The following is an 11,569-nucleotide window of genomic DNA, read 5'->3' on the forward strand; positions in this document are numbered from 1 at the left end:
GTCACTAAGTTCATGGATAAATAGTTTCCTATCAATTATCTGGGGTGCCCTATATATGTTGGAAGGAAGAACATTTGTTACTTTGAGGAGATGGTCGCTAAAATTGTTAAAAGAATCAGTGGCTGGCTAGGAAGATTGTTATCCTACGGAGGTAAAATGATCATTATTAAGAATGTATTACAATCCCTCCCACTACACACCCTCTCAGCCATGAACCCTCCAAAAGCTCCGCTTAATCTGATTGAAAAGCACTTTGCAAAATTCCTTTGGGATTCCACTGGTGACAAAAATAAGTTTCATTGGAATTCGTGGAAAAACCTTTGTATTCCTGAGGAGGGTGATATCGAAATTAGAAGAATGTGGAGGTTCAGAACATGTCCTTTTTTATGGGCTGACTACCTAAAAGCTAAATATTGTAGTAGATCTCATCCTGTTAACAAGGCTATTAGCTCTGGCAATTCACAATCCTAGAAAGCTCTTCTTCATATGAGAAACATTGTCTAAAATAATATCATTTGGAATATTAACATAGGCAACTGCAGCTTTTGGTGGGACAATTGGACAGGTAAAGGACCACTTGCTAAAGTGGTCAATCACACTAACATTTCTGGTAAGCTTCTTGTTTTTCATTTTTTTCAGGAACGAGGAGTGGAATACGCACAAATTGGAGCAACTCCTGCCCACCCATATTGTTCATCATATAAGCATCATTTCTAGAGGGAAACAGAACAATAATGACCAAGCCATTTGGAAACTCATGGAGAATGGATATTATTCTAATGCATCGGCCTGGTACATTGTTAGAACTATCAACCAGAAAAATCCCCTTGTGAGCAAAGTATGGCACGATTGTATCCCCTTCAAAATGTCATTTCGTGTTTGGAGAATGATCCAAAAAAATCTCCCCTTTGATGACACCATTAGAAAGTTTGGCAATCAACATGCATCAAGGTGAAACTGTTGTAACAGCCCACAATCTAATAGTTTGCATCATGTTTTCATTGATAGTGAGGCCGCGAGGCATTTATGGGAATTCTTTGAAAATCCTCTGGAAATTCGGCATCAAGCTACTTCCATTAGTAGTGCTCTCAATCAATGGTGGCAGAGGAAACCAAAGAATTTGGTCCATAAAATGATCCTTCACATTATTCCTATCACTATCTCCTGCGAGTTATGGAAAAGCTATACATCTTGCAAATTTGGAGAAGGTAAGAAAGTTGTTCTTTACAAGATGAAGTCCCAAATTATTTGGAACATTAACGCTGCTATCAACAAGAAATACCCCTCTATTAACACCCACTCTCACTGGTACAAAAATTGTGAGATGATTGAAGATCTGAAACCTATTCCTATATGGAAGAGTGTCTTATGGGAGGTGCCTCCCAGTGGGTTTCTAAAGCTAAATACTGATGGAAGCCTTAACAAACAGAATGGGAAAGCAGGGATTGGAGGAATTCTTAGGGATGAAGAGGGAGGCTTTGTAATGGCTTTCTCGATGCCAATCATATGTAATAGTGTCAGTGAAGCAAAATTGAAAGCTATCAAATATGGGTGTGAGTGGTGCAAAAACAAAGGAATATTGAACTTCATTGTGGAATCGGACTTGAGAATGATCGGTGACATGCTACAGACCAAAACTCTTAGCAACAACAAGCTGAAACAAGAGGCCGAAAAATTATTGTATACTCTGGATATCTGCAGGGCACCTATTAACCACTGCCTTCGTGAAGCAATTCAAGTGGCAGATTGGTTCGCTAAAGAGGCCACCAAAGCTAACGAAGGCATCATACATACTGATTTTAGACAGATTCCAAAGGCGGCCAAGGGCCCTTTCTTCATGGATATGTGGCAGGTCCCGTCCTTTAGAATTAGATATGAAAAATCCAATTTTCTTGTAAGCTAATTAGGTGTATAGTGAGAGGAAATGGTCTAATATGTATTTTTGCCCATAGACTCTTCCTCTCTTAAGGTAGGAAAGTATTCTCGAGGTAAGGTTTATGTCCCCCTCAGTGTACACTTTTTGTTTATATAAATAGACGTGGTAGGGGTCCAGCCAAACCCCCCAATACCACAGGGGGTGAAAACCTGGGTGTTTGGACTTTAATTAAAAAAAACATAATTATTAAATCATAACCAACATAACCTCGGAAAAAAATAGCAAAACAAGGGATCGAGTTTTCATTATGAATGTGGAAACATCACATGCTACAGCATAAAACCTTGGTTCAACAATGCGTAAAGAAGGATAGAAATAGCATTAAACATTACTTATTTACCTAATAATAATTCGAGGATATTTTGCATCTAAATTTAGATGGTCATAATAAGCATAATATTGATGGTCATGAATAGGATTCAATTAGATACGGTTCCATTTCTACAAAGCCATTGACCCGCAAAAATCTTGTCACAGTTAAGGTTTGGATTAATGGTACTAAAGTCTTCAGCTTTCAGATTGAAAAACTCCACAAGACTTTGACAAGTGTCGCCAACTTGTGCTGCATATAGGTTGTGACATTCAGGATTGTCAATATTTGTTCCCTTGAAAAACTCTAGACAAAAATATAACATAGAAAAATAGAACGTAAGTTCAGAGATAAGCAAAAGACTTATGAAACAAGTGGAAATTAAACTAAAATATACCTGCAAGTCCCTGGTATGAAGTTAGAATGAGAAGAAAAGAGAGGACTAAAACTAAGGAATTGATGGTATAGTTGTTTGCCTTAACCATGGTTGAATCAACAAACTTGTACTGGTGAATTCTAACTTGCTTTAGAATTCTTGAGTGACTAATGCTCTATTTGATTGTATATTTATAGTCCATACAAGAACGAATAAGCATGGGCGGAGCTAGAAGAATACGCACATATTCAGCCGAATCCAGTAGTTTTAATTTAGTCCAAACTTTATATTTGTGTTGAGCAATTCACTAAATACATATAAAAATTAAATCCATAACCAGTTAGTGATACCTGATGTCACTATCCTAAAATTTAGAGCACATAAAATTTAAATTCTTGCTCCGTCTCTGCGAATAAGATTTTAATTTGGTTGGAGAAAAGTGTGGAATTTATGTTATCCGTTAATGCGCTGGACATGTTTTTTCTTTTGTACTTTCCTTCTCAGCGTTCACGAAGCATGGTAATATTGCCGATTGTACCTGTTCAAATTAAGTTATATGGTTGGAAGCTAACGTAAATTCATGAAGAGTGAGGCTAAACTAAAACTTAGTTATTTTTGCTACGGACAAAAGGATATAAACATTTGACTCTTTCACCCAATGAATCTTGGTCTGCCGATTATAAGGAATCTTATTTGTTTATGGCAGTTTTTAGCTTATACATTGGACATCTTATAGTTTGTGCCTAATCTAACAGCATCATGTAAAATGAACATTAATATTATGTGAATTTTAAGATGGTTAATTAGTGCCAATGAGCAATAGCTTCTTAACATTTGCTCCATCTATCTCATTTTATAAGATGCATTCTTCTTTTTAGTCTGTCCCAAAGAAAATAATATATTTTTATACTTAAAAGTATTTAACTTAAGCTTACGTTTTATTCTTAATGAGATGATTTATAGTCACATATTATTTATAATTTATTTTAATCCACAAGTTTCAAAAATCTTTCTTTCTTTCTTAAAGACCATGTCTGTGACACCCCAGGCGAATCTCATACCAACAAAATACGGGAAAGATATGGGTATAAAAGGAAGAAAGCGTTAGACCCTAGAGATGCATTCTAAAGTCATGTGGGCTTGAGCCTAAAGCGGAGAATATCACTAGTGGACTGGGTCATTACACATGATATCAGAGCCATTCTGCGTGCAACCTTGAACGACATCACTAATAGGGTTGCTTATTGTTTGACTCAAAAGATATTGAAACCTTTTTGAACAAATCAATCGAAGATGAAGGGGTAAATCTTAGCTGAGTATAATAACTCTAGAAAGAATGATAGATAAAAAGAAGGCGGGTCCGAAGATTCCTTTTACGATCTACTTTCATAAGCAATCTTTTAGAAACCTTTTCATTCGTAAAATAGTAATGCAGCCGACATCCGGATCCCTCTTTTACAAGGTTATTGCCCTCTATATATACAAAAAGCGAGACTCTTCTAAGTTGTTAAAGACAAATTACAAGGAATATTCGAAGAAATATTCCTGATGTCCCCTAATGGGCCTACACTATTACAAGGGTCGTATAGTCTCTTGTTTGCTTTAAGGTCGTCTCCTCAGGACGTCGATTCAAGGAGACACTGTCATTCGTCATACTCGTCGTTGGTCGTGATTGGTCAAATTTGGACCCATACAGTTAGTCCCTCCACTTGTCGGAGTTGCAACTGGGTGCGTCCTCGATGAGCGGACATCATGCATTCCTATGGAGAAATTTGGTCTGTTGAGACGTTACGACGTGGCCAATGGGGGATAGTCATCATGCTTATCAAGACAACGGGTAATGCGCTTTACCGGGAAATGATGTCATCTTCACGTGCGTCATCATTGTACATGTTTTCGAGGCAGGAGTTGATGGCTTGTTGCTTTGATTCTGGCGCTACTATGTGACCCTCCGCTTCGATTATGGCGCCACCCAACCCTATAAATAGGTGAAGGGTTTGTTTTATCGAAAGTTCTTGGACATTTCACTCCCGATAACCTCCCTTATTCCTCCGAGCTTGCCCTAATACCCTTCTGCTTCTTCTTCTTACGTTCTTCATTCGCAGCTTCTTCCTCCTCCGTTTTTGCATTGATACTCCTTTGAACGACATCTTGCCAAGATCTCATTGTTCTCGCGAAGGGGTTCCTGAGGCTACCCCATTGTCCACGGCGCCCCTATAGGCAGTGAAGATACGGTGGTAAAAGAGGGTGACAGTCCCCCTACGGTGGAGGAGTTATTACCGAGACACCCCATGTCTCAGAGTGACTTCCCCAAAGACCCCCCTCCTACTCCTGCCCCGATACTTTCTGAGACGGAGCAGGTTCACCTTGATGCTCTTCGTATAAAATATAGCATCCCTTCTCACGTTGACATGATTCCGGCAGGGAGAGATTTTGTAAATGTCCGCAGGCCTGGGTACTGCGCTTTCTATGAGTACCCTTTTGTGATTGGCTACACTTTTCCTCTCTTACACTTAGAGGAAGAGTTTTGTAGGTTCTACCAAGTTTGCCTGGCAAAACCTTTGTCGTATACCCTTAAGGTGCTCCTACTGTTGACCAAGTATGCGGAGTTGGCGGAATGTAATATTTCTATCCACCACCTTTTGCACCTGGTCTCGCCTAACTTCCACAGAGGTACCATGGTGCATTTGAGGCATCGCGACACAAAAGGGTTGGTGGTTGGGACAGACGACCGAGCAAGTCGCAAGTTTTGACACAAGTACTTCTTTGCCAAAACCGAATATATTATCTCCGACTCTGCCAGGTTCCTGGAGCGATGGAATGAGACTCATAAGTGTCGCCACTCATTTTAGTCTTCCTTCATTTGTATTCATTATAAAGTTTGTTTGATTCTTGTTTGCAGCCATGGGATGTCCGCCCCGCCCTATTGCGGGCATAAGGGATTAGGTAGCTCATTTGTTATCCCACGCAGTGGAAACCCGTGATTAGCCTTCCTTCGTAAAGCATTACGGCCCTAAAGTTCCAACTGGTGAGTGTTTTCCCTTTACCCCTTCATTAGTTATATATCTCCATCCATTAATTCAACTACTTCGTGATGGTAGGTCGAGGAGCTTCCAGGCGGAGGGCGCCAGTTCCCGCATTTTGACAAGCCGTTGCTACCGTGTATACGCAATTTATTTTGAGTGAATCTGTTTGAGAGGGTCGTCCTCAACTTGCTCAATTAAAAGGCCCTTTTCGGGTCGTGGTCGTGAGAGAGAAGGCTTCTTCAATGTCGGCCCCCCACCTTTTGGACGAATCCTCCAATGGGGATGAGTCGTTATTGAGAAAAAAGAGGAGAATGGAGCTTGGGAAGGGTGTGGATGTCAACGCTAATAGAAGTAGGTCATCGCAGATGGCACTTGTGCCCATATTCATGGCTGATACCATATTATTGGGGAGATCTCCTCACACATAGGGGGTTTGTCTAGGAGCCGGATCTATATGCTCTGCCGAGGGCGGTGCATCGTCCAACGTTGGAGTCCGTTGCATTGAGGGCGAAGACTCAGGCTCAGATGTCGACCCGGAGGAAGTCAACGAGTTCATAGGTCATCATACTCACGTGGAGGTCAGAGCAGAGGGGTCTGATCATCACATGTCAGAGCAGAGGGGTCTGATCGTCACATAGTCATCCCCGGGGACTATAACTTAGTGTCAAACTGTGAGAATGTGGCGTCCGTTTTAGCTCCTCTATGTGTTGCCCCTGAAAACAAGGTGCTCAGGGCAATGAGCGACCTGGAATTGTCTCAGAACGTCGCCGGTATGGCTTTGCAGGTAAATTCCTTTCTTTTTCTTTTTGTCGTTGGGCTTGTGCGCCGATTGTCGACCTGTATTTCGTTTTTAACTTCTCTTTTTCTTTTGTGCTATACCCTCATCATGGAGACCGAACGCGAGCGTCAGGAGAAGAAGAGGACGGCCGTATAAGGGAAGATGTCGTCCAAGTATCAACGGTATCATGCTAAGCATCACGCGATGGCCGATATTTATACTCAAGACCCTGAATTTTAGTTGTTTCGCGAAGGGATCAAACAGAGGGAGGACCAACTGGAGCGCAAGGTCGAAGAGTTGAAGGAGCGGGACGAGGAGCTCATGAAGGCTGTCGCCCATAATAGTGAACTTGAGGCTTCCCTTAGAGCGAAGGAGGACGAGCTTGAGTTGAGCAGGCAGGTGATAGCTGAGAATGCTGATTTACGGGCGAGAGTGGCCAGTTTGACCGCTGAATTGAGTGCAAAGGCGGCGGAGATTGAAGGGCTTAAGGGCGAGCTGGACGTTGGTGTTGATAAGCTGGCGACAGCTATTTTTGAAACGGTGTCGCTGGAGGATGCCCTCCATATTTGTAGGTCAGAGCTGACTGGAGAGAGAGAGGCCTCTAATCTAAAAGTCGCAGGGCTTGAAGGGCGTGTTAAAGAGTTGGAGGCGGAGTTATCTGTATTGAATGGGTAAGTGGCTTCGCTGAGAGCGGAGGATTCAACTCGACATTCTAAACCTTCCACATCCCATGCTCCAGCCGATCCGATCGTACCTCGTCGCTTATATAAGTTGTGGGTTCTTGCTGAGGCCCGACTTGACCTATACAAGGCTTTCTACACCGAGGGGAGGGCAACTGAGGTGGAGCTTCAAACCGTGCATACCAAAACTCGTGCAGCTCGTGAGGCGTGTGGGTACGACCCTCATACCCCTAAAGGAGATGATATCAACTCGGATGAGGCGAACCATCTTGATTCAGATTCTTGGTACGAAGAAGCTTACCCTACCGGGGATGATGTGTAATATTGTATTTTCTTTTGCTTTGAGGTTTTTGTGGGAGGGGGCATGCTTGAGCCCGTTTTGTAAGGATCAGTGTAAAAACATTTGATGCAATGTAGATTTTGTTTTGTCGATGGTTTGGTTCTCTTTGTAATTTCTATGGTATCCGGGATACCTGTCGAGCTGTTGAGTCGATTTATCTTTTGGGTTTGGTTGATTCCTTTTTCTCTTCCTTCTTTTTTTGATAGCCTTGGCCATTGGGATGTTGCTCCGTAGTTTTATCAGAGTAGGATCCCATTGTGGTTCGAACAAGGTCGAACCCACGTTTTATCGATGGCCTTGGCCATTGGGATGGTACTTCGAACTGTCGTCAAAGTAGTATCCCGGAGTAGTTCGAACGAGGCCGAACTCATGTTTCGTCGATGGCCTTGTCCATTAGGATGGTGAAAACTGTCTTCAAAGTAGTATCCTGTCATAGTACGAACGAGGTCGAACTCATGCTTCGTCGGTGGCCTTGTCCATTGGAATGGTGCTTCGAACTATAGTCGAAGTAGTATCTCGTCGTGGTTCAAACGATGTCAAACTCATGTTTTAGTCGATGGTCTTGGCCATTGGGATATTGCTTCGAACTGTCGTCGAAGTAGTATCCTATCGTAGTTTGAGCATTATTGAACTCATGTTTCAGTCGATGGCCTTGGACATTGGGGTGTTGCTTCGAACTGTCATCGAAGTAGTATCCCGTCGTAGTTCGAACTAGGTCGAACTCATATTTTAGGTGATGGCCTTGGTCATTGTGATGTTGCTTCGAACTGTCGTCGAAGTAGTATCTCGTCATAGTTTGAATGAGGTCGAACTCATGTTTTAGTTGATGGCCTTGACCATTGGGATGTTGCTTCGAACTGTCGTCGAAGTAGTATCATATCGTAGTTCGAACGAGGTCGAACTCATGTTTTAGTTGATGGCCTTGGCCATTGGGATGTTTCTTCGAACTATCATCGAAGTAGTATCTCGTCGTAGTTCGAACGAGGTCGAACTCATTTTTTAGTCAATGGCCTTGGCCATTGGGATGTTGCTTCGAACTATCGTTGAAGTAGTATCTCATCGTATTTCGAACGAGGTCGAACTCATGTTTTAGTCGATGGCCTTTGACATTGGGATGTTGGAGGTATGATCATATTCCCGTAGGAAGGCACATGACTATCCATGCAATGGAGATTCGATTATATTCTCGTAGGAAGACACATGTCGACTTTATTTATGCAATAGAGACTTGATTATATTCTTGTAGGAATCGCATGTCGAATCTGTACATATAATGAAGATTCGATTACATTCTTGTAGGAATCGCATGTCGACTCTGTAAATACAATGGAGATTTGATTATCTATATCCAGTCCATTCATTACTCCGTACCAAAGATCATGTCGATGGACGGGGTAATGAACAATTCCTCGAACCTTGAGAAGTCCCCCTTGTTGCCTCACTAAAAATCTTACAGGGAAAACTCGATTGGGACAAAACCCGGGTGAGGAAAAAAAGAGTACGACTTAGGTGGCGCCTCCTCTCAGAAGTGGAAGTCTTTGAGGTGGGTGACATTCCAGTTGTTTTGGAGTAGTTTTACCTCCATTGTCTCTAACTAGAATGCTCCTTTGTTTGTTGCGGCAGTGATTTTGTATGGTCCGTCCCAGTTTGTTCCTAGTTTTCCCTTATTAGGGTCTTTTGCGGCTTGTGTTTTAGCTTTGAGGACGTAGTCTCCGACTTTGAGCGTTCACACTTTGGCTTTCTTGTTGTAGTACCTTTCTACTTGTTACTTCTGGTCCACCATTCTTGCGTGGGCCATGTCTCTCCGTTCTTCGACTTTATCCAGATCTTGTAGTCTACTTTCGTCGTTGCTCGGTCCGCTTTTGTTGGAGTATCTCAAACTAGGCTCTCCGACCTCGACGGGTATAACTGCGTCAGTCCCGTAGACCAGTGAATATGGCGTCTCACCTGTGCTAGTTTATGGCGTAGTGCGGTATGCCCATAATACTTCCGGTAGTAGTTAGGCCATAGCCTTTTAGCATCCTCAAGCTTCTTTTTCAATATATTCAGTATTACTTTATTGGAGGACTCGGCTTGGACATTGCCGGCAGGGTGATATGGCGTGGAGAGTATTCGTTTGATGTGCCATTTTTTGAAAAACTCGATCGTTTTCTATCCGACGAACTGAGGTCCATTGTTGCAGCTGATTTCTTTGGGGATGCCAAAATGGCATATTATGTTTTTCCATATGAACGTGATGACCTCTTGCTCGCGTATCTGAGTGGATGCACCTGCTTCCACACACTTAGAAAAGTAATCAGTTAAAACTAAAAGGAAACGTACTTTACCTCGTCCTGCTAGGAGGGGACCGACTATGTCCATCCCCCACTTTATGAATGGCCATGGTGAAGAGACGGAATGAAGGGGTTCCCCTACTTGATGTATCATAGGGGCGTACTTCTGACACTGTTCACATCTCCTGACATAGTCCGCGGCTTCTTTTTTCATGGTGGGCCAGTAGTATTCGGCGCGGATGAGGCATCGGACGAGGGCACGATTTCCCGTGTGGGCGCCGCAGTGCCCTTCGTGTACTTCTTCTAGTACTCGCCTTGTTTGATATGGCCCAAGCCAATTGGCTAGGGGGTCGCCGAACGTTCTTTTGTAGAGATCACCGTTTATGAGGCTGTATCTGGCTGCCTGTACCCGGAGCTTTTTGGCTTCTTTCTTATCTTACAGGAGCGTTCCATCCTGCAAATATGCTACGAGGTGGTTGCGCCAGTCCCAAGTTAGGTTCACAGAGTGTACCTCGACGTGGTCTATTGCGGAATGGAGAAGGGCAACCACGTTTTCCTTGTTGATATTTTTGGTGGTCGTCGCTAGTTTGGCGAGGCCGTCTGCTTTGATATTCTGTGCCCTAGCTATTTGGTCGAGGCGACATTCATCGAATTCTGGCAGTATTTTGTGAATTTTTGACTGGTACTTTGTAGTCTTTGTTCTTTGATTTGGAAAGTCTCCGTGACTTGGTTCACCACGAGTTGAGAGTCACAATGGAGGATGAGTTGTCGAGTGTCATATTTGAGGGCTAACTTCAAACTGGCAATCACAGCTTCATACTCGGCCTCATTGTTAGTCATCTCGGGGCATCATATGGACTGGCAAATTACTTCTCTTGTAGGGACTTCGAGGACGAGTCCCTGTCCCGATCCCGAGGCATTAGAGGCGTCATCGGTATAGAAAACCTAGAGGTCAGTATGTGTGGAAGCGCGGAGCACTTCCTGTTCTACTTCAGGCAATATTTTCGCGCTGAAATCAGCGACGAAATCGGAGAGCACCTACGACTTAATGGCAGTTCGCGGTTGGTATGTTATGTCGTGCTCGCTTAGTTCTATGGCCCACTTGGACAGTCTACCTGATAGTTCGGGTTTGTGTAGGATACCTCTTAGGGGAAGGTTGTCACCGCCTTTATGGGGTGACATTGAAAATATGGTCTAAGCTTGCGTGAAGCTACTACTAATGCCAAACCTAGTTTTTCAAGGTGAGGGTACATTGTTTCGGCATCGATTAAGGTTTTGCTGATATAGTAAATCAGAGATTGCGTACCTTTGTTTTCACGGACCAAGACTGCGCTTACCGCGACTTCGAAAACTATCGGATACACAAGTAGACATTCACCTAGGTCCACCTTGACAAGTAGTGGTGGCGAAGATAGATACGTATTCAATTTTCTCATGGCGTCGACGCATTCTTCATTCCATTGTAGCCTCTGGTCTTTCCTTAGCACATTGAAGAATTTGTGACATCTATCCGAGGATCGTGAAATGAACCTCGATAGGGAAGCTATTCATCTTGTTAATTTCTGCACCTGTTTTTAGTATCTCTGGTATTGCATCGATGGCCCTGATCTGATCCGGGTTGACCTTGATACCCCTTTGTGACACTAGGAAACCAAGGAACTTTCCTGAAGTTACGCCGAAGGTGCATTTTGCGGGATTCAGTTTCATCCTGTATTGCCTTAATATCTCGAAGGCTTCTTTTAGATGGCCAATGTGATCCTCTTTCTTTGTCGACTTGACTAGCATGTCATCGATGTAAACCTCTATGGTCTTACCGAGCTGTTCTTTGAACATCTTGGTAACTAATATTT

The 11,569-nt window shown here is 43.0% G+C and overlaps 1 protein-coding gene and 1 long non-coding RNA gene across 2 annotated transcripts; one reads left to right on the forward strand and one right to left on the reverse strand.

Moving 5' to 3' along the window:
• The first annotated feature begins 210 nt into the window (after positions 1-210).
• On the forward strand, positions 211-1,903 carry LOC107778956 (uncharacterized). The gene is made up of 4 exons (XM_075223973.1): positions 211-432; positions 533-588; positions 640-792; positions 1,009-1,903. The coding sequence occupies exons 1-4, from the start codon at positions 211-213 to the stop codon at positions 1,901-1,903; spliced, it is 1,326 nt and encodes a 441-aa protein (XP_075080074.1).
• Positions 1,904-2,335: 432 nt separating this feature from the next.
• LOC142164920 (uncharacterized) lies at positions 2,336-2,879 on the reverse strand. The gene is made up of 2 exons (XR_012696006.1): positions 2,644-2,879; positions 2,336-2,552 (listed from the first exon to the last, which is right to left on the reverse strand). It is a non-coding gene; the product is annotated as an uncharacterized LOC142164920 (long non-coding RNA).
• Between the last annotated feature and the right edge of the window lie 8,690 nt (positions 2,880-11,569).

Source organism: Nicotiana tabacum, chromosome 10 (assembly GCF_000715075.1).
Source record: "Nicotiana tabacum cultivar K326 chromosome 10, ASM71507v2, whole genome shotgun sequence".
Classification (NCBI taxonomy): Eukaryota; Viridiplantae; Streptophyta; class Magnoliopsida; order Solanales; family Solanaceae; genus Nicotiana; species Nicotiana tabacum.